The sequence below is a fragment of the Penicillium expansum genome, assembly GCF_000769745.1.
Source record: "Penicillium expansum strain MD-8 chromosome Unknown contig294, whole genome shotgun sequence".
NCBI classification, from domain to species: Eukaryota; Fungi; Ascomycota; class Eurotiomycetes; order Eurotiales; family Aspergillaceae; genus Penicillium; species Penicillium expansum.
Window position 1 is genome coordinate 344,381 of NW_015971224.1, and position 27,762 is coordinate 372,142.

General features: G+C 47.8%; 6 protein-coding genes across 6 annotated transcripts; 2 read left to right on the forward strand and 4 right to left on the reverse strand.

Annotated features, from left to right (window-relative positions):
- Positions 1-49: 49 nt before the first annotated feature.
- PEX2_087700 (Amino acid/polyamine transporter I) lies at positions 50-4,354 on the reverse strand (the record flags this gene model as incomplete). The annotated part of the gene is made up of 8 exons (XM_016746040.1): positions 50-880; positions 933-1,738; positions 1,791-1,945; positions 2,016-2,164; positions 2,720-3,398; positions 3,451-4,023; positions 4,082-4,128; positions 4,178-4,354. The coding sequence occupies 8 exons, from the start codon at positions 4,352-4,354 to the stop codon at positions 50-52; spliced, it is 3,417 nt and encodes a 1,138-aa protein (XP_016601645.1).
- A 678-nt stretch (positions 4,355-5,032) lies between these two features.
- Positions 5,033-6,706, forward strand: PEX2_087710 (polysaccharide deacetylase family protein; the record flags this gene model as incomplete). Its single annotated transcript, XM_016746041.1, has 2 exons — positions 5,033-5,117; positions 5,169-6,706. The coding sequence occupies 2 exons, from the start codon at positions 5,033-5,035 to the stop codon at positions 6,704-6,706; spliced, it is 1,623 nt and encodes a 540-aa protein (XP_016601646.1).
- Positions 6,707-14,619: 7,913 nt separating this feature from the next.
- On the reverse strand, positions 14,620-18,437 carry PEX2_087720 (glycerophosphocholine phosphodiesterase; the record flags this gene model as incomplete). Its single annotated transcript, XM_016746042.1, has 4 exons — positions 14,620-14,853; positions 14,921-15,321; positions 15,381-18,215; positions 18,302-18,437. 4 exons carry the CDS (start codon positions 18,435-18,437, stop codon positions 14,620-14,622), a joined length of 3,606 nt encoding a protein of 1,201 aa, XP_016601647.1.
- Positions 18,438-19,742: 1,305 nt separating this feature from the next.
- Positions 19,743-22,324, reverse strand: PEX2_087730 (UNC45-central domain-containing protein; the record flags this gene model as incomplete). The annotated part of the gene is made up of 2 exons (XM_016746043.1): positions 19,743-22,175; positions 22,244-22,324. The coding sequence occupies 2 exons, from the start codon at positions 22,322-22,324 to the stop codon at positions 19,743-19,745; spliced, it is 2,514 nt and encodes an 837-aa protein (XP_016601648.1).
- A 1,114-nt stretch (positions 22,325-23,438) lies between these two features.
- PEX2_087740 (TFIIH/NER complex subunit TFB4) lies at positions 23,439-24,637 on the forward strand (the record flags this gene model as incomplete). Its single annotated transcript, XM_016746044.1, has 2 exons — positions 23,439-23,484; positions 23,544-24,637. The coding sequence occupies 2 exons, from the start codon at positions 23,439-23,441 to the stop codon at positions 24,635-24,637; spliced, it is 1,140 nt and encodes a 379-aa protein (XP_016601649.1).
- A 339-nt stretch (positions 24,638-24,976) lies between these two features.
- Positions 24,977-26,896, reverse strand: PEX2_087750 (threonine aspartase 1; the record flags this gene model as incomplete). The annotated part of the gene is made up of 6 exons (XM_016746045.1): positions 24,977-25,186; positions 25,251-25,358; positions 25,414-25,523; positions 25,592-26,467; positions 26,524-26,723; positions 26,790-26,896. 6 exons carry the CDS (start codon positions 26,894-26,896, stop codon positions 24,977-24,979), a joined length of 1,611 nt encoding a protein of 536 aa, XP_016601650.1.
- Between the last annotated feature and the right edge of the window lie 866 nt (positions 26,897-27,762).

Sequence of the window (27,762 nt, forward strand, 5' to 3'; positions counted from 1 at the left end):
TCCGAACTTTGAGATTTCAACTATGTATGAATTACGCTATATGATACTTTCAAATAGGCAAGACCAACTTGCCTGATTGTTTAAGGGCATCCCTCCAATTAACCACATTCTCATCTGAATTCATGATACTCCAAATCTCCTGTATAACTTTCCATTGCCTTTTGAAATTGCCCATTGAGTACCCCTGCACTCGCTCCCACCATGCAACCCAAGGCTGTCGATCGGTTGCCTCACATGCAGCGATAAATGCCGGCCAGGACATAGGAGCTGCACGTTTGTCGCCACATGAGTATGCATCTTTGAGGTCTTCGGCCAGCGAAAGGTTCTTCCAGATTGCGCCTACTCGCTCCTGGAGGTCCACCGGGCTGGAATTCTCGATTGCTCGATAATAGAAAATTGCGATCGCGCTATGGAATGCTAGCGCTTGATAACGTATTATCTCAAGCATCGTCGGTTCCTCCAATGAAATGAGATGGAAAGACTCGGATTCTATGCCCCACGAGAAGATCTCGTCGTATAATGCTGAGCATGCCTCTAGCAAAATTGCTGGCATTTCACCATCTTGGTAAAATGCTAAATACTCGGCGATCTGACAGGTCTTTTGTAACAAATTCCCCAGATATGGGGTGATCCCGTACATGTATTGGATGTTGGTGTCGTCGTCGTGGAAGTAAGGCTCCTCAAAGAATGGACCTTCTATTGTCCAGGGTCTAGGCTCTAGCTCGTGTGCTGTTGTTCGAGCCAGGAGACTTAGAAAATGGCAAATACTGCTGACCTGCCGACTAGAGTCATCAAGCGCATCGGAGGCATGATCAGGCCTTTGCAGCTGGCGACAACCCTTCAGATGAATCGGGAAGTCTGAATCTTCTCCCGTCATGGTCTAATTTGTTAGATTCGCTATTATTTCATGAGATGGAAGGAAAGCGACCTACATCAATCGTGACTAAGGATAGCATTGCCGTGAGATATACGGTGTATTGCTGGGAGTTATTGGGCGCTACGAGTGCAAACTTGAGTGCCCGCAAAGCTTTGGCCCGGTGCTGAAGACCGAGGTTGTGGTATTCTCTTGATCCACCCATGACGTTCCGGAGGTGGAATGCAGCCGATGATAATATACTGTGGAATAGTGAAATTGAGACACCTGAGGAAGGTATCGTATTTTGGACAAGACATAGGTCAGGGCAACCTTCGAGAGCGAATGGGAGATATGTTGTGCGCCAAGGGTTCCTCGGGTGGAAGACTGGTTGTAGGAGCTCAGAAACATGGTTTTTATAGTGGTACATGAGCGTGGATGTTTTGTGGTCTTTGAATAGAGGCATTGAAAGCTCGCTGTGTGGTGATGGATATATCGTGAGCGATCTTCCTCTTAGGTATGATAACGTTGGAGAATTCGGTGTATCCATCATAGCTATCACTGATTCCCAGTTTGATGAGAAATCCATTTCAAGGATCTCTGGATGAGAAGTTTCACTTTCGTTGGGAATTATGTCGAAGATTTCGCTGGACAGGTCGACTGGGTCGAATTGACTAGGGGTGATCTCAGAATCACAGTCCCTTGTCTGATGGCTATTCTCCAATGAAGCTTGCAGTTCAAGATCCTCATTGTCGTCATGTTCCGATTTGGAGAATATTGCAAAGGGTCCTATACTGACGGTGCGCGATGGTGTTGAAATTGTGTCAAGGGAAGATAAAATTCGGTTGATCTCGTCATCTGATATGCTAGGGGAGGTGGATTGCTCTAATTAATAATTATGTTAGCCAATACCCTTTTGAAAGAGGTTCAAACTCACCTAGTCTGATCTGTCTGCGTCGCAGGCCCTGAATATCTCGCTTTTTATCTGTCATCCAGCATAGATTCACGCCGTAACCGGCGCATTCCAGGCCAGATTTCTGGCAGACTCCACATCCATCTTGCTGACGCTCATCACATTTGACCTTCCGTGACCTGCAGGTCCAGCACCTGTTCCTGTCAGCTTGAAGGGTATATGGAAGCTTGAATGTACTTGGTGTATTACCCTGTAAATGTGACCGACTTCTGCTTTGTCTGGCGAATACGCTTGGTTTGTTTCCTGGGGGCTTGCACGGGGCCAGCCATGGTATCTTTGATATAGGGCTGATTTTCAATATGAGTAATAGCAGTGGCCGTTGGTGATCGTGAGGGGGACTATCAACAGAGCAGCGTCACATAGGGTGTAGTTGGAGTAACGCCAAGGCGAGAGGTCGAGACCCTCCATGTCAAGCTCAACGGCACTTCTCAATGGTGGAGCTAGCTTGAGATACGTGCGGAGTCAGTCGGGACCAATAGTTACAAGTGATAGCCGAGGAGAAGGGATCATGATGTAGAGACATCGGCCCTCAGCCCATCAAATGCGGGGGTCTAAATGTTTTGATTCCATGACACAGCACATTGGAGGATGGCCTCGGGAAGCGTTATCTCAGTGTCTTATCGATATTTCCTATCTTATCTTATCTGTGTCAAGTGGGTCTCGGCTCGGCTATTTGAAAAGGGAAGGAGCCAGCGACACCCAATTGGACCCTGTAACTTGGACACTACAACAATGTACAATGGATATTTGTTTAGCCTGAAGATACGATGAATTATTATTATCTCGGCTTATTATTTCCAAAAACGAGTAGCCAAATTCAGGGTTGAACGGTCCACTCTATCTCAGTGCAAGTCCACCTGTGGTCCTGTGTAGTTCCCTCTTCCGTGCAATACCCACCACAGCGCCACTAGCAAGGTCAATCCGCATGTGATCACACTGGTGTAATTCATTTCTTCCGGAGATGTCGGCAGGGTATACGGGAAGCAGTAAATCACAAAAGAGACAGCAATGTACATGCATGCGACAGCATTGACAACAGGGCCAGCTTTCCCCATCCAAAATGGACCAGGGCGGATGTTCTTGCGCCCAGTGAGCAAATGTGGGAATATAGCGAGGAAGTAAGAGGCCGTCGTCAGCAGCACAAACGAGCCAATAAAAGCTTCAAAAGCAGTATAGGATCCCACATAAATTGCTCCGACGCATGTCAAAAACACTCCGCACGCCAAAGTTGCATACAGTGGGCTATGCCATGTGGGACTGATGGCCCCAATGTATTTCGAAAATGGTGTTGCATCATCACGACCCAGGACATAGAACGTTCTTCCTGTGGTAATATAGCATCCGATCGTTGCACAGAAAATGGGTGCGATCGTGAGCGTAAGAAGCCCCACGGCGCCTGCTCGGGAGCCGGTTGCTTGCAGATATATATCACCCAGGGGACAGATAGAATCAGCGTTCACAATAAAGGGTAGGTCGGTAACAGCATAGAACATAGAGACTAAATAACAAAAGCCAGTCGCAAAGCCGATGATTACTTGGCAAGCAAGTGCTCTTGGAATATTCCGTCTCGCGCTAGTTTAAGTATCAGTAAAAGAACCATTTATAATGGAGCCATGTTACATACTCAGGAATTTCTTCTGCGATATGGGTGACGCAGTCAATCGCACCGATTGCGAATGCCCCGTTTAACATGCCTGCAAGGAATGTGAACCCGTCTGGGTAGCCAGTGATGTTGCTCCAGTCTTTCCAGACGAAGTCATTCGACGCATATCCTGCACCGTTCTTGCTCGGCATAATAGCGCAAACCAAGACCGTGATAATAAAACCAAGAACAATGAAGAAAGATCCGATTCTGCTGATGAGCGGGAGAGCCCGTTGGCAAAACATCACAGTGAAACAACACAGCCACGAGATGATCAAATAGCAAACAAAAACATGCCAGCGCTGCGGTGTGAAACCGGGATGGTAGAGTGCGTATGAATAGACAATCATACTTCCAGTCATGGAGCAGTTGCCTGCTACAGCGAATGCCCAAGCAAGGCCATTTAGCCATCCCGCAAACCACCCGCATAATCTGCCATAACGAGGGCCAGCGGTTATAGTTGCCCAGTGGTAGACTCCACCGGATGCTGGAATAGCAGAAGCAAGCTCGGCAATCGACGCGGCAATGAAGCAATAAAAGAAGGAGGCAGTGGCGCTATTCTAGCCATTAGCATTGAATTCCGAGAAAGTGCCGTAAGTCTGTGGGGACCTACAACTCGTAGATTATTCCAGGTGGTCCACCGTTGTAAAGAGAGGCAATCTAAAATATGTTAGTAGTGCACCACTTGGACAAGGGCTCTGGTCTTTACAATTCCGCCTCCCAGGACTGCCCAAGCATTTCCGGTAGTGATTCCAGTCGCGCAAGCACTGAAGAGGTTGAAGCTCTTCGCGAGTACAGGGGTGACCACAGTGTCTGTGACCTCCTTAGTCGAGCCTTGGAGGGAGGACTCAAGATCACCACCATCTTTGGTTTCAAATTGTGCCATAGCAGTAGATACGAATTGCAATGCAATCGAAATGTATATGACTCACATCTCTCGACGGAAAGATCTTAAGATATTTATGATTTTTGTTTATCTTTACATTCCCCTTGATCTATTACAAAACCTCCTTTATACCTTCAAGATACAAGATATATCAGAGTAGGTCGCTGGCTCTTACTAGAAAATCAAGATGCGATTAAACTCGACGATAGTATTGGCTTAGAGATATTTTTATCTTTTGTCATTTTTAATTATACCTTATTGCAAATCACATCGACCTACAAGCAGATATGTATTCGCTTGCTCTTGCCATGTGGTATGTGGATATATTGATAAGACATGAACAGAAGTCCATAGATGGGATCTTAGTCTTACTGTGTGCGATACATTCCGGTGGCAACAAGCTGATATCGAGAGAAATCTCCTATCCTAATTCCAACCCCCGCATTTAGTTGTCTGCATATAAAGTCTCGGGATTGACGGATATTCTACTCGCTGGCTACTACCGCATCTGGATATGCTCGTGGGCCTTTGATATTTCCCCGCAAACCCAACCTGTTATGATTGCCCCAGCCATGTTCATATATTACAAGTCATTCACAAATATAAGGCACCTCCCATTCTGTCTACTCTGAGGTTCCTATCTTACGCATTGTCAAATTTCATAAACCTTCAATAAACATGACATCCTGTCTCAGCAAACAATCTGTCATAATCGCAGGGGCCTCTGCACCATTTGCAGAGGCCTTTCGCGCTTGTTACTCAGGTAAGCTTGGCTAGGTGACGGAGAGACTGATATACTCTAACATCTGTCAAGGTTCCAAAGACAAGACTATTGCGCTTAACCTGAACCCTCTGATATCGAGCAATTCTGCTGAAGCCCAGGCTCAGATAAACACCGCTTTCGGCGCTCTTGGTGACCAAGTCGATGTATTTATCATCGATGCCAGAACTCAGGAGCCCTCTGGGCGAGACGCAATTTGGGAAATTCCATTGAGTGAATGGGATCAAGGACATACGCCCATTAGCTGTCAGAAAAAGATGCTAGTGCACGCAAGATTATTCCTTCGGCATCAATTTCAAGTTAACAAGGCCAAGTCCCATGAGGATCAACTGGGAAACGGTTTCTCTGTGGTGGTCCTTGGTTATCAAGATCTCTTCGGCATTTCACTCGATCAGGTTATTTCTAAGCTTCAAAGAGACGTTTCACGGCTTCACCCAGGTGCTTCCGTCAACTTCCTTGATCTCAGCACCTCACGCGAGGCCTCTACACAGTCGATCGTCGCCGCGACAGCGATACTGGCCTCGGCGAAACCCGCCCGTGGAATCATTTCACTCGGCGACATTCCGAGTGTAACAAGCACCAACAACAAAAGTGACGTTGTTCAGAATACCCAGCTTTGTCAAAGTCTCCCTCTCCGCCAAAAGCACCCAAAAGTCCAAATTGCCATGTCCTTCGACTTTGACGCTGTCTCTGCCTTCCTGGGGACAGGCGAACATCCAGACAACAACTTGGCAGACTACAGCACAGGCATATTCGCTGCTCGAGTTGGTGCCAATCGGATACTACGCATGTTACAAAAACACCAAGTAGCCGACAAAGTCACTTGGTTTATCCCCGGGCACACGATGGAAACATTTGAACCAATGGTTAAAGAGATTATCAAGTCCGGCGCCGAGATCGGACTTCATGGTTACTCGCACGAAGGTGCTTATCAAATGACACCAACTCAAGAGCGAGACGTGCTAGTGAAGTGCATGGAAGTGTCGCAGCGGCTAACCGGCAAAAGAGTCCGGGGCTACCGCGCGCCCATGTACCAGCTCCGCGAGACAACAATTGAGCTTCTGAGAGAGTTTGAATTTCTTTACGACTCCTCTTTGAGCCACCATGACTCACAGCCATATTTCACACCCAGCGATCCGCCAATCGAACGAGTGGATTTCTCCCAGCCGGCTAGCAGTTGGTTGCGCCCCACGTCGCTTGCAGCAGCAGATGCCCGCCCCGCCGGCCATCCACTTGTGGAAATTCCTACCGGCTGGAACAATGAAGATATGATGGCGTTGCAGTATTTCCCACATCTTGATAACAGCCATGGTCATGTCGATGCGCGAGTCGTTGAACAGAGATGGAAGGACATGTTCCTATGGCTATGGGAGAATGCCCATATTGATGGTGGAGATGGCAGCTTTGTCTTCCCCATCTTGATGCATCCCGATACTAGTGGCATGTCCCATGTGATAGGGATGGTTGATCGGTTTGTGGGGTGGCTTCGGGGATGGGGGGATGCGGTTGAATTCCGCACTTTTGAGAGTATCACACAGGAGTGGTTAGAAGAGCAACTGAAGGCTCAGTAAATAGGAGATTAATTTAGGCATAATGAAGATATCTGATTCTCCAAGTGACTCAAGCAATACTCTATCTCATTTATGGGAAGCCATATTTTATTCAAGCATATCCCGATCCACTACATAGGGACCCACTACATACCCTTTCACAAATTCGTTATACTCTTACGTACATATGTTTAACTATATCGAACTTGAACAACTTCTATAAAATCAAAGATGTAGGATAAGGTGATCTTACTACCTATATAAATGCATACTATGATTGGCTGATAAGCATCTGGCTCGCTGGCTGTTGCCTCTTTCAAGATAAGCATAAACATGCCACCTGGAGACCCCAAGTCTATATAAATGTCCCCAGTTAACCCGGCAAAAATATAACACAAAAACACTTCATATTGATTTATCCAGGCACATCATACAAAATGCATCTTGCTATTCCTCCCCCTCCTGTTCGCAATCCCGAAAAAGGCTTCAAAGCACGCCCCAAGAATACACGAAGCGAGTCAGTCTCGACGACTGAGACCGAATCCGTACAGGTCTCTTCTAAACGGCCATTAAAAAAGTCATTTCGGGAATCCATTATCAATGGTATGTCATATATGGGTCATTTCTCTACCCGCGCTTATAATATTACAGCCTTTGCTGCTTGCACCTGAACGTGAAGACCGTGATATCTGGCCAGACCGTGGTTTTTGATTGATTTTATTTCTTTTGTTACTATATTGGCTACTATTATACCCTATTACTCTCTCGATATTGCGACCTTTCCAGTGGTGCCTGTTTCAACAAGTTGCTCTCAAGTACCTATTTAAACTACGATATTTTCCATTTCAAATTTATTTACGAGAATAGTCGGCCGCGTTTGCAGCCTTAGGATACCTTTTTAGTCAATCCTTTTGGTCGTCTTTGTTTTGAATATATTTTGCTGCTCATCTCAGTTTTATAGATAAACGGGAGAAAAATACCTGTGATCTTCCACCATTAGTGATTGATGATCTTTGTATTGTTTATGTAATATCATGATTAAGGAAGGTTGATATCGTCAAGCATTCATCTACGAGTATTCTACTGTGTATTCAACCTTGTTAGCAGGCAAGGGCCGAAGATTGAATGACAGAAAAATCCATGAAATTGTGAGGCAAAACAGAGCAAATCAAGTGATACATTAACATAGTTCTACATGATATTCCAGAAAGAGCAGAAACAGCAGAAAGATCAATTCTTATAGGCCGTAGGATGGCTCAGTGTACATATTTGTCAAGTCTTTTCATTGCGATCAACCTAGAACGTACATTGTGCGATTGAAATATTTGAAATAAAGTAAATAGATTACCTCAAATTTTGCATGTATTTAGGGAGTTGTTGAAGGAGTCTCCACATGAGCCCTGTGGCTCCATATCGCGCTTGTTTCTTGTCATACGTACATGCAAGTCCTCCGTATAGGGATATACAATGCATGCGTCTTTCCAGAATCGAGAATTGCCTTCCAGCCTGAGAAGGGAGAAAGCGAAGGGCAAATATCCCCGCCTCCTACTTTGTTTGAGCGTCCAGCATGTCCAGATAATCCTGAATGGTGACCCTCTCCGGATTGGTGGTCATAAAAGCATGATCGACATAGTCCTTCGCTACAAATTCCGTCAGTACCACCTACTTACATGATGAGAGATGATAATGGACATACCATGGGTGTATAACTCATTCCAAGAGTCAGCAATCTTTAAAAGCTCCGACTTTGCAAGTAGCATGGGCGGTATCGTCTGCTTGTCCTGATCAAAGCGATCGTAGTATATTAAAATCGACACCCATCTGAGCCCAAGCTCCCTGAGGTAGTTCAAGCGTTTCAATAGCAGGCTCAATCACATTGATAAGGTTTGTAACTTGGTCCTGGTGGGTAGTTAAGGAACAATCCAGTAGCTAAAAGACCGTACTTACTGTCATGGATTGTCTCAGGCCATTACCAATCAAGATATGCGGACCAGCTTGAGAGACTTGGCACTCGCCAAATATCAGTATGCTGACAAGTCTGTATCTTCTTGTGAGACACAGTTCTTGTATGAAAACGATGTGGTGGAAAGCGCTAAAAGAGCCTTCGAACTTGGACTTGCGAAGTGGGAGTTCGAGCAGAAGCTTCAAGCTGCAATTAAGATACTCAAAGCTTTTTTCATTAAGTCTCTTTCAGCCTGTATTCCAACTTAGTATTTGACACTATCAACTGTCTAATTCTTCATTTAAAATTTCGTCGTTCAACAAGGGCTGAGCTCGTCTAATAGCGCAGGCCGAAAGAGCTTGTTGCCCATCAAATTACAACGACGCCGTTATGTTGAAAGAGTTCAGCATTTGAGCAGAAACTCAAGAACATGGTCAATGACATGACGCTTACCCTTCGGGCTATAGCTTTTGATCACAAGACATGTATTTTCGATCATATCCTGATATATGCCCTTGGCTAGAGAGCTACTTGATTATAACAGCCTAAAGCCTAAATACTATGTAGGAAGAACCTCTAAGAAAGAGAGAACTTTGATGATTTGACGATTAACGCTAATCTGACTCCAAGAAAAGGCCGGACACGGCTGTTATATAATACATAGTCTGTAGCAAAGAAAATTAAGTCGACATCCGGCTTGGACTGTTATTCAATAAGAGCGAAAGCGAAGAAACCCACCATATTCCCCGTCCAAAGCCACTTTAGCTGTCCTCGGGTCATCTCAATACTTCGCACTCTGACTGGAGTGGCATTCAATTGATTTGTTTTCTTTGCGAGGAGATGCTAGCATTCTTTCCAGGGCTAATATCCTCCTGTCAAAGGATGCTGAAACTTTGTTCTCGTCATAAATCCATGCCAAGATAGTCCCGAACGTAAGATTGATGTGAAGGCGCGAGTTTGTGGCTAAAAACACAAGGCCTTTTTTCAGTGGCTGGCGGATTGAAGTGATTGAAGGTAACGGCATTGTAACTTGTTGTTTGTGGTAGTGTTGATTAAGGGTATATAGGTTTTGAGTGAAAGAAATCCGCAAAGTTGTAAACGAGAGGGAGGAAAGAAGAGACGGTCTCCTTTAAAGAAATACTGTTTTTATAAGTTCCGATTCTCATTTGGTTGTCGCCCTCTACCATCCAGGAAAAGGGCGGGTTCAGATTACGGTATGTAGCATCATACAGTCATGGGTCTTATGTACTTGATTTCCTCTAACCTCTTCCCCTTCCCGAGAGTCCTGACCCGCTCACTGAGCATTATATAAATACCTAGATCTGCTCACTCTTTACTGTAAGCATGCTCTGAGCGCTCTGATGGGCTCACCAAGTCTGACCTAAGCCTAGCAGTGAGCGTACTAAGTATTTATGGTATACAAGTTCTTTCGGCCTGCACCACTGCGCGAGCTCAGCCTTTGTTGAACGACGAAATTTTGAATGAAGAATTAGACGCTTGATAGAATAGAGTTGAAGTAAAAAGAAAACGGAAGTCCGCCCTCCTAGGCCGCGACCTAAGAAGCGTAACGTTTTACGTAAACGGCCTAAGAATATTGAACGTTACTTTTTGATAAAATACAAAAGGGGAGGTTAGACATATATATATATATATATATTATTATTATTATATAAAGAAAGTTATAAAGAGGAAGTTGAAGTTTTGATGGGGAGCTGGCGGTACAATAGCCGGAAGCGGTCAAGTGTCCAAAAGTGTGCACGGAGTATGAAGACTTAATAGGACCCTTTTGTACGGAGTAGGTGGGAACTGATACCTGAATGCCTTATTTAGCATCGCTTTTTACACCGCTCTAGTTAGTTATATAGTTTATGGTACATTTATTTATGCTGCAGCTGTCAAAAATGAAGCCTTTGGCCCCATACAAATGAATCTATCTTAATATTCTTGGGTGGTTGATAAGTATTCAAAATGAAGCTTTTGAGAGGGGAGGAGAAGAAGAAGAAGAGAGGAAAAGATTACGTAGTGAAAAGGCTTCAACCCCGAGAAATGGGTGCATACAGGGACTAGTATGGTGGGAATACTAGCATTAATATTGGACTTACAAAACCACCCGAAAAAATGGAGATACCGGGATTTGTATGGGATCAAAAGCTTCATTTTTGGACTTAAACGCGACCAGAACCAGTGTACTTTGATTATGAAGATATGTGTAATAGTAATTCAGGCATCTTGATCTTTCTGCCGTTCTAAAGCCACGCATTCAGGCACCAAACCACCTACAAAAGGGGTTTCGAACCCTGAGTCCTATAAGTCTTCGTAGCACGGAGCGAGATTGGCCAGAGGACGGAATACGGAACGGTCATTTGAAGGAAAATATATATTATGTTCGTACAATAAAGACTGACGAATAAGACTCGTGACATGGCTCAAAATTCTAACATTATTATAGGGCGTTCTTAATGAACAGCCTTCAACAACCCTGACGGGTATATACAAAATTCCTTCCTCCTCTATCATAAGAAACAAAAAGAACAGCACCAACTTGTGATGTGGGAAGAGTCTCCTCCAATGAGATAAGATTAAAGCCGTCCATCGCAGGCCTGAATTGTGGTCTGAGCCTAAATCAGATGTGAAAAGTGGCTTTTAAACCCGATTGTCTCAATATTTCTAACACAACCTGATAATCGGATGGGGTAAATCTGTTATTTATACCACAGATTGGATATCTGATCCAGTATTGAAGAAGTATACTAGTGGAAGAGTAAGCATATAGAACAGTGAAGATGAGTGAGTCACAGGACGCATCTGGACCTTTCCTCTCACGAGACTCACTTACCAGAAACCATTTGACCCATACGGAGGTGGACTGCTTAGGTTGAGGGTAGATCGCGGTGGCTGGAATTTGGATTCCGGGTTGATTGTCATCAGAAATTGGATAGCGAAAGGCTTATTTCGCAACGAGATGTTTCCATGGTGTATGTATGTTGTGGCCCGATGTCATGCCCGTCCCGCACGTCATGTATGCTGTCTAGGCCCCGGTAGCGGTGAGTTGTTAAACTTATGTTCCTATTCCTTGTTAGTGAATGCTCACACACTACCTTATCGGAAGTTGCCGGAAGTACTCACCTTCAGGATATCAACAAGACGTGAATGTGTCGTTGGCCCAACCCAATCCTGTGGACCTGGTTTGTTTCTATCTTGAAACCACACCACCCATGTCACGGACATTATCAGGAAGAGCCACTGCCTCGCCCTCGCGTGCCAGGTTTGAAGCCGCAATGTACTTCTGAGCAACGCTGAGACTCATGGTGTTGTGAGCATTCTCGCCACCTTCCTCGATGGGCACCAGTTCATTGTATCCATGATGCCAATCATGTGGACCGGGCTCATAAACCGCTAGCAATTATTTGTTGCCCTCATAATACTATTATATATTAGTGCATGCTCACCCACGCAACCATTGGAAGCCAAAAGAAGTACTCACCTCCAAAATATAGACAAGGCATGATATTTTTTTTCCCAGGCCCAACCCAACCACCCATCCGTGTGGACCTTTTTTTGGTTTTTTTTTTTGGTTTTTTTAAATGACTGTCCTTCCGTCAGTAAAAAGACAATGAATTGCAACCAGGACAACAAGGTTTGTGCAGCAGCCCTACTATGGGCATGCAGCCACTAGCATTGAAAGCATATGCTCAACACACCAGTCCCAATCTGCAGAAACAAGTGTGGAGTACTCGGCCCAGACCGACTGCACTGTCAGTCCGTAGAGACAGAGCACTCGAACTCCACCAGACGCGCAGGCTGTGCCTAGCGAGAATGCCTTTGTCCCAGTGATATCTCTAGAATCCAGCCGGAGGTGGGCCCCAATGGCTCCCAACAACCGCCATTCATCCACCGAGGGAGGAGCTATATCAGCCGGAGACAGGTCCCGTGGACACTGCAACCGCCTTCAATAGCAGACATGCACTGGAGTCGCTGCCCACCCAGTACGCGCCCAGTAATCCTGCTGGAGCAGGATTACTTCTCTCCATGGCTCTTGGGGGCTCCCCGATCCTTGAGGCCAGGATCCGGGGGCTGTTGCTGCTTGTTTCCCCGAAGAGCCATTACTCCGAGGACGACCGCCCCGACTTGACTCAGGTTGCCCGTCACGGGTACACACTTCTGCGCGAGGAAGGAAAAGAATTTGGAAAACATATTGTAACAAATTATATATAGATGCTGGCGGGGGAAAAAAAAAAAGAAGAGAAGAGTCTATGTGGGCATCTGGGCGCCTGTTCTCTTACTCTAAGCTTCCTTGAAATGGCAAGTGCGGCTCCATTGATACTGGGAAGGCACGTTTGATTTCCGTAGAATGATAGGGGTTCAGTTTGAATGGGACGGTCACGTTCATTTTGATCCAACGAGACGAGCTAAAAAATATATCAACAGAGGTTTGGGATTGAGCCTATTCGATCTATCAAAGGGAAATTGGCAAAACATAGCCTGTTATAAACGTTCATATTTACAGACTTTAAGGTCCCAACTAGATATTGTAAAATTTAGTATGAGATTTTCAAGAAACACCATTCAGATATCTAATTGATCTAAGAGATAAGAGAAAACGGTCTGCGTATAAGCCAATTGTAGACAGGGATGAGGAGAGAAAAAAAGAAATACCGAAATACCGAAATAAAAGAAAACAAGAACAAGCTGCAAGTCTTCCCAAAATATCCTCGAGACAATAAAGTGGGACTATAAAAGACTCGAAAATGGGAACCTGAATAAAATTGGATATCTCATTCGGTGATATAGTTATCCCTGGAGTTGTTGACTACATGTGAGAAATTAGGTCAGCATTTACGAACAAGATCATACATAAGACTAGGGCTTTGTCACATCTTCAACTGCCATAGTACTCCACGGCTCCAATAGTCTCCTCCATATTAAGAAGGGGCCAAGGCCTAGGCTCGGTGTTCTCGGTGATGAAGTCGGTCAACGCACTGAGATCATTGAATATATTGTATGCCGTACCTAACGCCTACTTGTTATTTTCAAACCCAGCAGCTCAGCAGGGGACGAATTTACCAACAGCAAGCCCCATGTTTGCTAATAAGTCGCTCGAGTTATCCTACATATTCTGTTTCGCGATGATTCCCTATCAAATCCACCGGTTAGAAATAGCGTAAGCCTCAAGGGGTAGGTACACCACGTAGACCTATTGACCTTACCTTCAGGGTATCTAATGCCCTACAGTCAGTTTTAAAGTCCTCCTGCGCGGAGAGCTATTTTCGATGCCCAGCTCACTCTTCCTTTAACTTATGGTAGAGATTCCAAGTGGGAAGATTTCAAGAAATTCTTCAATCAGCGTTTGACGTGAGTTATATGCATGGCTTTGACATTAAGTGAAGAAATTGTTCCTAGGTCGGAAGTAGGAAAGTGATTTGTCCTTGACTCACCAGTTGGGTAAAGTGCATGGCCGAATTTCAAATAGGAAACTACAAGAATACCAGTGGCATCATATCACAGGTTTTACATAGAAAAGTCGCTCGCACAAAGTATGCTTTTTTTGCCGCCTTCACTCACATACATCTAAAAAGACCACCACAAGACTGCAAACGCGGCTGATCTAAAACAACAAAAAAATAATATACATACAACAGTGAGGATTCGCTGGTGGTCACCCACCCAACTACTAACTCACCGGCGTGTGGCTTAAGTACGGCTGAGCGGACGGGAAGCCCTGTTTTCCACACCCTATGGTCGTATGTATCGGGTTATGTGTAGTTAAGGATCATATAGTCAGGCTCATAGACAATACTACCAATGTCACGGCGTATGATCGTCAACCTATAAGAGAAACCATACAATACACAATAGAGATAATTAGACTGTCAAAAACAACTAGTATTGATAGCTGTTGAAGCTGGCAAAAGCCGAATGCAAAATATTGACATCGTATGCCGATAAATCCCAGTTCCCAGGACAGAAGCAATGATACATGACAATGAGATTCTTAAAGAAGGGTTGAAGGAATCATATCCGGTGAGAGGTTAGTTTGGTTCACCCGCTCGAGAGTCGGGACCCTGACAGCGCCCTTGGCCGAGTCAGCTGCCTGGTCACTGACGGCGGAAGGATTGGGCGATAGGCCTGGTGTGCGGTCGCCCTTGCCCTGGCGCTGGATGAGGCCGTTGGTGATACCGAGCACGGAGTCGACAATGACCGCGTCGATGCCTTCGGCGACTTGGTACTATACGAATAACATGGTAAGCTATGGTTCTGGGGATGTGAAAAGGGAATAGGAAAAAAGTGCTTACGTCAACGTTGTTGCCGTCATTGTTGAGTGATCCGTAAGAGACACACACAAGACCGGACTCCTTTACAATACGGACCAGCCGCGGGCAGAGAACTAGTGGTTCAGCCTGGGTGACGATCCCAAGGAGATTCCACCGCGAGGCAAACCGAATAGCCTCCTGCAAGCTGCTAGCGCGGATGTCACCGACCGGGGAGGCGCCTGCATCGCTCAGGAAGAGAACGGGGATTGAAGGCTGCTTGAACGACAACAGCAGACAGATATCCGGGTTGAAGCTGGAGAACAGCATGTCGCGGCCGCCTCCCAGGTCGTAGACCGTCGTCAGGATGGTATCGACAAAGGAGTTCAGTTCCACTGCGTAGGTGTCCATTTCTTCCTCCTCGCTCTCGTGGAGCATGGGATATTCTAGCGACCTTGGTTAGATCGACGGAATAGCTGTTCTTTAGGAAGCTTTAGTAACTCACTCAGTTCGATGTTAAATCCGACAGGTTTCGGGATCTTCGTGAATAATTCCTCCAATGTGGCGAATGGCGCCTGGATGTGCTCGCCGCGGGTGTTGCCCTTGAATCCCTTCTTCTTGAAGTCGCGTGTGTGCTTGATCTTCTCGGTCAATTCGGAGGGGTCGTACTCGGAGCCGCCGACAGACATTGAGCGCGGGCGCGGGCCATACACAGATGCCTCGCCAGTAGCTTTCACGGATCCAGGCAAGGCATGGCGGTAACGCCCGATGCCCAACTCAAGGAATTGATCCAGTGTCATGGTGTGAACAGGCGCATCGATACCGGTCTCACTAACGAGGAAGTCGTGGTAGATTACAGGCACGTGGTCCTTTGTGAGTTGTACATCGAACTCAACATATGAGGCGCCCAGATTGGCTGCAGCGATGAAGGACTCCACGGTATTCTCGCCCAACTGCAATGAATTGCGGCCGGCCATGTTCTTACCCAGCCCACGGTGTCCAATGACCATGGTTGAGCTCATCGAGCGCCAGTAGGTCTGGTTGCCAGCAATAGACATTTTTGGGTGCTTGAAGGGGGTGATGACGAGGAAGTTGAAAGTCACAGACCCGATCACCTCAAGGGTATTCGCGGCAACAATTGGAACAGTGGAATCACCCTTGAGGTTGATTCGGTGCGATCCCACAGTGGGCTTGATGCTAGAAAGCAGAGCGACACCCCGGCCAACGATCTTCTCCTTCGATCCTGCGTAGGTAGGGACAAGGTCGAAAAGTAGACGCACTTTGCTGGGATCGGTAGTGTGGAAGACAATTGGCTCGGTTGAGATATTATCCTGCACAGGCAAGTCAATCACCTCTGGCTCACCGTGTGCACCGCTAGCAGTTATCACCATCGACAAAGATGTGTCTAGCTGGGTGGCGTGTGCATTTTCCATCGGAATGCGGTCAAGGCTGACTGTCTCAAGCGGCTTGCGCATGTCCATAGTTCCGAGACTAACCAAGATCATGCTCTCATCGGTGAGATACCTGTGTCCAAAAGTCTTAATGGGCTCAGTAGTCCGTACACCAGAACCCCCAGAAGTTGGGCCTGGCGCATTCGACCGGCGATCGGTGAGGGACGACTGAGTCGGAGGCGACGAGGACTCGGAACCAGGGAGGGTTGGAGTAGACGATGAAAAATCGAGCTCAGTGGCAGGAGGGCCGGGGCTAACTTCTGCCAAGCAACGGGCAATGTCGAGGTGACCTCGGAGAGCCGCGTGTTCCTTAGCCGTCCAGCCAGATGAATCGAAACGCTCCACGTCTGCGCCAGCGGAAACTAGCATTTTAGCCACACTAAGAGATCCGTCCACACAGGCAATGAATAGCGGCGTCCAGCTATATGTTTTTTCGGCTAATTCTGTGTCTGCCTTCTGGTCGTCGCTGCCATCAAGCAGAATCTGTGCACACTCGTCATGGCCAAATCGGGCGGCAACATGCAATGCAGTCTCACCCTGTTCATCCTGGTAATTGATATCCACGCCGGCATCTACCAGAAGCTGGACAATATCAATAAAGTTGGCCTTGGTCGCTAGTGCCAATACTGCACTAGACTTGGAGACCTGTTTTCTTATGATACTTCGTTCCGGCGAGGGATCATTCTCCTTTTCGGCATCCAAGAGACACCGGGTGGTTTTGGGGTGGCCACCCACAACACTCAAGTGAAGCGGGGCCCACCCGTCATTGTCCTGCCAAAGAGGACCGTCAATCCCATCGCTGACATCGAACATGCCCCATTCTATGAGATGTTCAATGATCACCTCACACACGACCTTGAACCCATATTGTGCCGCGTAGTGCAATGGAGTGCGTCCAGAAAGGTCCTTGGCCATCAAAGACTCACGCTGGTCGGGCCGCAGCGAGTCCAATAGGAAATGGAAGTGAGCAACAGCAGAATCATCGCGAGCCAGCTGCTGGGGCATGTGCTCCTCTTTAACCACAGGACGCGGCGGTTGGAGGGTTGGAGGTGCCGCGGGCGTAATATAGCGGGTAGTCTCCGGAGGGAAGTTGAGCACCATCGACGCCGCTGGCTCGGAGTCTGTCGTGGGTTGCTCGCGGCCAATGGAGATAACCAGACGGTGAAGGCAGTTACGTCTGTTGATATCATCATCCTCTTCTAGGGTGTCAACCCGAGTCAGGAGAAGGGTCAGAGCAGCCCGCGAACGATGAAGGATAGAGCGCTGAATGAGAGTTCTGAGAACCCTAGGATAAACCGTCTCTCCCGCTTCATCTGCAGTAACCTTCAAAGTCTCGAGTAATTCGAGCAAGACGTGAGTGTCATCCTTACGCAGTGCGTCATCCACAGCAGTAACAATGCTGGTAGGCAGGTTAAGATAAGGCCTAGTTGAGCCACGCTTCAATGAAAGGGAAGAATGGGTAGAGCTCGCGTCATCGGACACCTTATCGTCAGCCTTGGACTGATCGGTAATGATGGCCATCCAAGCATTAATGCGATCCTGAGACTTGAAGACGCGTTCATTGGAGGCGAACGGAGTGGGGTCGACCTTGGTCTCTAGATAACGCTTCTGGGCTTGCGCACCAACCTTCTTGTCCAACTTTTTGGTGATCTTGACGAAGCCACGTCGGTTGACTTCACCATACCATTGTAAGCGGCGCAAGTGGTACCGTAGGTCCAAAAGGGCCTCGCGCAGGTCATGCCGATCCTCGGGTTCGAGAGGATGGCGACCCTCCATGGAATAACCATAGCGCTCCTCGAGTAGCTTCAAACGGCGGGCAAACTCGGCATATTTCTTGTTGTAAAAATAGTCAACATCTTCAACATTTCGGTCGAGGTTGTAGAAGAAACCTATAAGCAGCAACAGAAAGGCCTGGTCAGAAGGGCGCTCAATGATTCAAAATAGTAAAAGCAAGACAACGGAGCACCAAACTTACCAGCCAAATCCGGATCTTGTCCCGCTTTGATCTGCTCAGCAGCAGACTTGATAAGCTTCTTCAGGGCCTTGTACTTGATGTACGAGGTACTCCACTCGGGAACCGTGAATTGCGGCAAATTGCGGCCGAATTTCATACTGGCGAGACCAACAATTCCACTAGAATTCAGTTCACAACCACAATCCTTTCCAAATCCACACTTTATCTGCAATTTCCAACTGTATCCGGGGTCTCCAATCGGAGAGAATTCGCGGCGAGTTCAACCTGAGTGTCACAAGGAAGCGATCAGGTGAGCGGGCGAACGCAGGCAATGGATGAAATGAACCACGCCATTTGAGATGTGTATGTGAGGGAATAGGGAAAGAGGAAATGTCAAAGGGAGAAAAGACAAACAGAGCTGCAAAGTGCAACTGACTGTACCTGTCTGAGAATGTCGGGGATATGGAAGGGATACTTTGCACACCTAGAGAATAAGGATAAGGATAGGTCGAGAGAAGAAACTAAAGAGCCAAGAAGTGTAAGGAGACCCTAGAGTGTCCAGGTTGATAAGCTTAGGAAGGCGAACCGGTTGGAGGTGTGCGCGATGGATTGAAGATGATTTGTTGATCCACGGGGGCACCTTCCACGGTACGGTCTTATATATATCCGCCAAGCTAACCTTGAAAGTGATAGTATATCGTACACGGCGGTAATATTGTCTATTAATTAAGATACTATATTTTAGATTTGCGGTGTGGAAAAGCTTTCCGGAAGCTCACAAAAGTTTTGTGGATTTTTGGATTTTACCACGTCATACGAATAGGAGAAGAGAGGATCCATCTCTGAGCCCCCACATGCAGCATACATGATCGGCATCGGTCAAGTCATTGTCCGACCCCGGACCCCCCCTGTATAGAAGTGTTCTGTGACCTCCAAGAGACAAAGGGATCAATTAAACTGGAATGTATCTAGGAATGTCGGTCAAGTTCCTAGAAGCTTGAATGGCTGAAAGTTCCAGGGATCCAATACGGGGAGACCCCGTGACCCTACACTGTAGAACTATATCAGCGCCACACAGGCTTGGTGACACTCGGTTGGGAATTATATTGATAGTCAGGTGCTCAAGTCGGAAGTTGGGGGGTAAGATCGAGCCATTCATAATTCTATGTCAAAAAGCTAGTATGCAACCCATTGCACTCTGTGTGCTTCCATAGATTGAACGCCTCCCTTGGGCGTCCTAAGAAAAAAGCAATCGCTAAATCCGTCGCTGTGCTCGTGATCAGGAGGTCATCTCGGAAACTCATTAAAAAAGGCATGAAAAAACAAAGGAACAATTGCAAAAAAAAACAAAAAAAACTCCACTGGATCAGCCAGTCCATCCCAAAGCCACATACATGCAAATGGAAAACGTAAAAAAAAAGTCTGCCCGAAAGTGAAAGACATTGAACGGTCATGCCTGTCATTAGATCAGTGGCTTCAAGGCCTCTACTCCAGCCTGTAGCACCGCTTGGTTCTTGGTCTTCTTGAGACATGCAGTGAGAACATCAATTCCTCCTGCTGTGCGAACGGCAGCTTTGGCTCGGGTTCCGATGTCACCTGTCGCGACACAAGTGAAGTTGCGCACACAGACCACACCTCGGTGAACCAAGGCATCGTCATCCTCTTGGCACAGTCCTAATAGCAGTTCAACGCCCCGTGGTCGGTCCAGGACAGCTGCTATGGCGGCATCGAACTCTGTCAACATCGCAAGAGCTCCGCCGGCAGCCCGTCGCGTCGGAGCATCATCAGCATCGGTCAGAGCCAGCAGAATGTGAAGGCGTTGGGCCGCTTGCTTGGAGCCATCCGCGAACTTGATGACACCGGACTCGCAGGTCATCAGATTACAAACAAGTTCGCAGGCAGCTCGTTGAACCCGAGCATTGCTAGACAAAAGGAGATCTTCCACTGCAGACCAGCCTTCCCGGACCGTGAGCTCAGGTGCAGAGTCGTCATGCGGGTACGAAGCGAGGTTCGTCAGAGCTAAGAGACTTTCGAACACTGGGAGTAGGTCGCGAGGTTGGTCGGCGGAGAACGAGGCAGTGTCGGGTGATGAGAGAAGAGAGAGAAGGGGGCGGATGGCGGATGTAACCTGGGGAAATCCGGATGATGGGAACACATGTGAAGGATCAACGGAGATAAGGATGCGGGCCAGCGCATGGGATGCGATGCGTGTCGTTTCGTTCGTTACAGGGCCAGCGCTACTCTGTTTTGGGGCTGCAAGGCCAAGTAATAGCTTCACAGCACCTTGCTGGGCCAGTGTTCCACGGGACCTTTGCGGCCTTGTCAAGGATAGTAGAATCTTTGCCGTGAGTTCATTTGTAGAAGGCAAGGAGATCCGGCCGCACTCAACGAGCAGAGTCATGATGCCTGCATCGATAACGGCGGCACATCGTGCCAGGACAGCTTCCTCTTCATCTCGAATATCTATTTCTGGTGCTGCCTTCACCTTTCCGGTAGACGGGTCCGCATAATCCTTCAGCTGTGCCATCTTCCTTTGCTCTTCAGATAGGTTGGGTAAGAATTTGGTGAGGTTCAAAATTACCATCAAGCCGCCATAGAGCACGGATGAGTCGCTAGTGTTTTGTTTCATAGCCGCAATGAAGTTTCGTAGGAAACCCGGATCATTGGCAAGTTGATCCTTAACGGACGGCTTCACCGAAGTATAAGCCAATCCTTCGATTGCGTGGGAGTTGTGTTCAACCTTTTGTTCAGACATCAGTCCCATGAATCGATGAACTAGTTCAGACTCGCTGTCTTGTTCCAAGACCTTACCGTTGCCAGCCGAGGGTTTCTCGGGCTCAGATGCCCGGATCTTTGCCAGGGCCACTGCAGCCAATTCTGAGCTATTATCACTTCCATTGGTCAGGATATGTGACAACCATTCCCCAAATTTCTTTGAAACAGCCTCGCGGCACGGACGGTTAATGCAAGCCGCATTAAGAAGTTCCAACACGGGAACTTCGACCTTCTTGCTCTTGGTGTCTCGGGATGCCATTGGGAGGAGGAAGGCCATGAATTCTTCCGATAAGAAGAGATTGGCAGCTGTGGAGGGAGCCACGGGGAAGATGGCGGCCACCGCCGAGAAAGCAACGATGAGATCACTGACGCGCCCTTTGCCAAGAATGGACATAATCAGTGTCAAAAGCTTCTTCTCGCCCGGCTCCTTGGCGACCTCGAGATATTTCGCAGTAGCTAAGGTCGCCTGGCTCCGAACTTCTAGCGGCAACCGGTTGTCCAGGGATGAGAGGATCACCTCGAGCCCTTCATCGTCGATCAAATGTTCGAGTTCAACGGCGTGAACAGCGAGTAAACGAGTAATTCCCTTTAAAGAGCGGCCATCGAGATCATGGCCCGATTCCATCAACTTTGCAATGAAAAGCTGGAAGAGTTCACTCTCGCAGTGGGATCGTGTTTCCTCCGATGTCCACACGGTGGGGTCCAACACCACCGTGTCCAGACAGACCGCTGCTCCATCACCCCGATCATATATCTCATCGAAGAATGCTGTGACAGAAGTCTGGAGCTGTGTAGAGAAATACTGTCGAACACTGACGTTCTGTCGCACCAACCCAGATATGATCTCATCCTGCGTCGTCGATAGAGAGTGGGGGCGCTGTGCGAGCAACAATTTGAGGCATTCCAAGGCGACACTTTCTGGGGATTTTAGACCATCGGTTCGGAGATAAGTAGCAGCTTCTTTGCCGGCATTTTCATCATTCTGTGTGGTGTATCGGCGGCAGAGATCGAGAAGCTGGTGGCCGTCTTTGTCTTCATGCTGAACTTTCAGGAAGGCGGCCTTCACTTGAGGATTTTCGGGGGCGATTGAAAGGGCTTCTCTAAGATTCCGGGAAGCAGCCTATTGAGTAAGCTACATGTCAGTGTTCCGCTAGCTTCCTTTTGGGAGTCAAGAAATAGATCACTGACCTCTCGGTGGCCCGCGTCGACCAGTTCGACAGCCTCCCGGGCCAGGTGTACAGCGCGCTCTTCGCCCGTTGCTTGAACCATTGCAGGGTTGCGCGAGAGAAGACCAGAAATCAAGTCTCCAGTTGTGGTTCAATGAAGTTAAAGTGGATGGATGCGCTTTTTTTTTTCCTAGGTGAGGGGAGAGCGGAGCGGAGAAAGAAGAGCGATAAGGTGGGAACAGACAACCGCTTTTTATGGGGAAAAAGGAAAAAGGAGTGGAAGAAGGAAAATGTAAGTTATATATTTATCTTATTTCGGTTTGCCGCGTTGGCCTGTTGGAATTCCTAAAAATGACACCATTTACTTTTTCTTTTCCCCGGACCATCTGGGATGTACATTGTAATATACCGGATCTTACAGTTTCACGCCCATTTTCCTTCACGAATCGCCATTATCAATTGGCCCGATAAGACACCAACCACAGCGATGGACACCATCACGTTCTCGATAAGCATATACAATATACTCAGCTTACCTGCAGGTAGCCCTTTTGTTATTTTTGTGTTACAACCTCGGAAGTCATGTTCCAAGGTATCCGACATATCCTGCGGACTCCGGCGTCGCTGGAACCATTCTTGTAGATCATAAGAAGGCATCCGCCTTGAAACCCACTAGAGAACATCACATGCAATAGTTTCATCTTGGCGCGTTCAAGGGATGTGCCAAGAGATACCATCGCCTGTCTTTCAAATCGACCGAAAGGAGAACACATCTCTCAACAAAAGATGCTCATAAATTCGAGGTAATTTCAGTCACCCAAGGCTTCACGGTGTGGGGGTCAATCCGATTGGGGTGTTGAGTCCCAGTCTAAGCTCCAAATTGCTTGTGAGTCAGTTGAAGATCCCAAAGAGTCAAGTCAGTGTTAGTATGTAAAACATATGAAATCCGAATCCAGATGTTGGGAGTCATATATTGGAAAGACATATAAGAATAGATGATAGCTGGAGCTATAGCAGTTGTTATCACCCCGTGACTGGCTTATCGCTTCAAGATCCTCAACTCACATGCCGCTGCTAATTAGAGCTTGGACTTCAAATCAATTCTGCCTGTGTATGCAGCACCTTGGTTTCCAGTCTGACCGGCCGGGTATCACACTGAGAGAGCCCCAACTCACAATAATGAACACCAACTTCGACTGATCCCCCGTCTCAACGCAATGAATTCCGTGGATGCCTCGGAGCATTATGAGTTAGGAGCCACAGGTCCGTATTCTCTGCCCTCTGCAACAGGCCAACAACTTGCTAATCAGATCGCCAATTAGAACTCTCCCCATCCCTGCTCACAATAGTAATCGACACAAATCCACACGCCTGGGCCATCCTCGAAGACTCCCTCCCACTCTCCAAAGCAATCGCCAACATCCTAGTCTTCATCAACGCCCATCTCGCCTGCAACTATGCGAACGAAGTCGCCGTAGTCGCATCGCACAGCCAAAAAGCAGCATGGCTCTACCCATCCCACAATGCACCCCGAAACGGCACCGCCGATCGTGACGGCGACGTCACAATGAACGGCGCAAGCGATACCCAACCCTCCGAAACAAACAAATACCGCCCCTTCCGCATCGTCGAAGAACAAGTCACCCGCAACCTCAAAGACCTAATGGACTCAACGACCGGCGATGATCTGCGCGGCAACATGTCCACGATGTTAGCGGGCGCATTAACCCTCGCCCTGAGCCACACGAACCGACGCACGCTCGCTTGGGCGGAGGAGCACGGCGGTGCCAACGCCGAAGACGCAGCGGCCGAGGGCAACGGCAACGGCAACGGCGGGGGTGCGAGCACATCTGCCAATCGATACTCAGCCTCAAACGAGGACGAGCGGTTGCAGAGTCGCATCTTAGTCATTTCTGTGAGCGGGTCTACTGATGCTGCGCACCAGTATATTCCTGTCATGAACAGCATATTCGCCTGCCAGCGCTTGAACATCCCCATCGATGTGTGCAAGCTCAGCGGTGATGCAGTCTTCTTGCAGCAGGCGTCTGATGCTACCAAGGGAGTTTATATGGCTCTTGCTGAGCCGCGAGGCCTGCTGCAGTATTTGATGATGGCATTTTTGCCAGATCAGCGCTCGCGCCGCCATTTGGTTCTTCCCACGCGGGTGGATGTCGATTTCCGGGCTGCTTGCTTTTGTCATCGCCGGGTGGTTGATGTTGGCTTCGTGTGCTCCATTTGTCTCAGTATCTTCTGCGAGCCGCCCCCTGGTAGTGACTGCATGACTTGTGGCACGCACCTAGATATCGGAGATAATGCTAAGCCTGCCCTGTTGCCAAGGAAAAAGAAGAAGAAGAAGCGTGTTAATGGGGCATCCGGGGCGGGGACGCCCATGTCAACGCCTACGCCGGGCCCTTGATATCTCTTCTGTGGAAGATCATATTGCTAGGGGGGAAACCCCTTCTCGTGGGACCTGAATCTATCAAGTGCGGGTTGGTATTACTCCTGGAACACACTTGGCTTGATGCTATGAGCAACACTACATGTAGCTGGTTTACAAGGAAATGATTTGGGACAACTCTCATTTTACTAGTGTGAAACGAGTAGGTGCACACGGGAAGGAGCGCCGGGGCCCTTTGAAAGATACTCTAATCACATTATCGGTGCCCGGTCTCAGAAAAGAAGACTGTCCAGAGACAGCAAGAAAGAGCCATTAAAGCAGTCGCTCGTCTTGCGATCCTGTCACCATGTAGGCGAATCATTGGTGCCGCAAGGTCAAGAAACACAACGGGGAATTGGGTATCGCAACGCAGAGAACGTAAAGGGGAGAGGGCGGACTGAAGCAGATACAGGTGGTTGAGGGCGAAAACCACCTCGCCCATTGATGAGGACCAACCGACCAGAAGTCAGCAGAGCAAAGAGGTTTCGCTACAACATAGTTGTAGTCTTCGTCCAGGGTGCATTGCAATCCTGATTAAATTATTCGTGTCAATACTCACAGCTTATATATTCAAATTGATGATGAACTTACAGCAATCTGGAAAACTGATTCGGCAACCGCCCTGGGCAATGGTTCCGCGGGAGCCTCGCGACATTAGACAAGACGGTTTGTTCGAATTGCTGGACATAGAGGCAATGGCCTGTAAAATATGTTTAGCAATAGGTCTTACACAGTGATAGTAATGAGAGACTCACGAAGGAGTCGGTGTTGTGAGCAAAGTAGAGTTCGATGCCTGAATTGTTTTTCTTCACGACGACCACTCCGAGGGCCCCAAAGAGAATGCTGTTACTCACAGCACTGTGTTCTAACAGACATAAGCAAACAAGTGTTAGTGTTGTAAAATTATAGCAGTGAAAGAAAAAGAAAACGCACCGTTAAACTCCCTTTTCATCCATGATTTGAGGGCATCTTCTTCCATCACCGGGGTAAAAACACCATTGTCGCCCATCTTCTGACTGTAGTACATCCTTTGCGCGCAGGTGCTCGCCGCCAGTGTTGAGGCGATGAGCTCCCCGGTCCCAGATGTAACGACTGCACATGTGGTTCCATCCGGATCAGTCAGGTCTCGCGGAATAACATGTGTGCCAATGCCAATGAGGGCTGCGGGTCCAATTCGACCTCGGTGCTTCATGCCAATGCCACCAGAAGAAGACCCTGCTGCAATATTTCCATACTTGTCAATGGCAATCGCGCCAACAGTGTCCGTGATCGTATCCTCGTCATCTTGTTCACTATCTGCAGAATCGGGGCTGCCATCGCGAGATGGTGATAAAGTTGAGACAGGCTGCACAGGTAGGTGTGAATTTGTGAGCTTGGCCTTTTTCTGAGTTTGATGCTCCAGCGATGCTCGCCGGCGCCCCTTCACATCTGCAAAAACGCTTGGATCAGGCAGAGTTCTAATTTCCTCATCCACTGCATGGATGGCAGTATGAGCTCCTGATTGAGAAGCACGCTCGAGACGTTCAAGACGAGTGTCAAGGGGGGTCATGGGCCGGCGAATCCAGGGATCAATTGCTTCGCCGCGGTGTTCATTTTCGTAATCCTTTACTTCTGCGGCCCATACCTCGTAACGTTCTAGGGCGACGGGCGAGATCAAAGCTTCCTCTGGAATGATCACCATGCCGTGCTCCCATGCAAAGTCCTTGGCACCTTCTCCGACCAAGAAGTTTGGGGGCACCCTTGACATGCCCATCTGTACATTGGACTTGTCATAAATCTTCCGAGCAAGCATGATCGGATTCTTGATGTCTAACGGTCCCACGCGTTAGACAAGACTTTCTGAGAACGAGACACAACAAACTTACTAGGCACAGCTCCGACCGCTCCGCTTAGCCCATTATGGTCGACAATCGAGGCATCGCCTTCGACCACCCCCTTTGCGTTCAGGTTGCTTCCAAACCCTGCATTTGTAATCGGGTTATCTTCAAGCACCATCAGGGCTGCTTCGACGGCGTCAACAGCGGTGCCACCACTCTTTAAGAATGCCATGGCCTTGAGCGCTGCTCTAATTCAATTCACTTGTTAGACTGTGTAACCATCAAATATATCAAAGACTGAGACTGAGACTGACATTTCACAGGCCTTCAAATGCTTGTGCTCATTCTCATGGCTGTGGAATCCCGCTCCAGCATGAATAAATATGGCACAAATGCCCTCGTTCCCGGGGGTTTGCGACATATTAAAAGGGTTGGGAAGTGCAATTTGGGATCTACCACAGGCTTGTGCACGATTGACCGAGGTATCAGGTCGGGGTCAAAAAAGGGATTTCGCGCATAAAATTTCGAATCTTGACGCAAGGAAAGCGTTGCCGATTGGGCCCGAGTATCAAAGATATATCGAATCAGATAGGTGGATAATACGCCGTTTGCCACGAGATCAGGCCAAAGTGAAGATATGGATGCTGCGCGTGAACTAGGAGATCTTGGACGCGTGTGCGAAGCGATGCACTTGCAGATTGTTGATCAAAATGCAGTAGCTCGTTGTGGGTTCTGCACTTCAAATGAGAAAGAGTGGCACCCTGGGCTTTCAGGCTAAAGAACCACTGAAACCAATGCTCTAATGCTATGGCCGAATTTGGGACGGGGAGTGAAGCGAGAGAAGACAAGAGCCTACGGCGAGACCATCCGTGTTGAGGTGAGAAAAGAATACACAGAACGAAAGACAGCACTTTACGCGCCCTCGCGCATCAGAAATGATAAAGTAGGAATAAGAAAAGACTGAGGAAGAATGAGAGTCTTAGGGATTGAAGATGTGTGAATGGACAGTAAGAAAATATTGCGAATTTATGTGAGTTCCCATAACACTGGTCGTTCTTTCCATTTTGGTCAAGTTTCACTTCTCAACCATAATTAGGTAAAATTGGCATCACCGAGGCAGCATACCTTCAATGGTTGCTTGAATTTGCTTTCTTATGTCGAAGAGGAGGATGTTTTGATACTTCCCGGCACATGATGTCTACTGGTTGACGTGTGACCCCTTAGGTAATCGGACCTCCGGGCACTGCATCTCCCCCCGCCTTGTCTGCCTGTCCTCTTAGTCTCTTG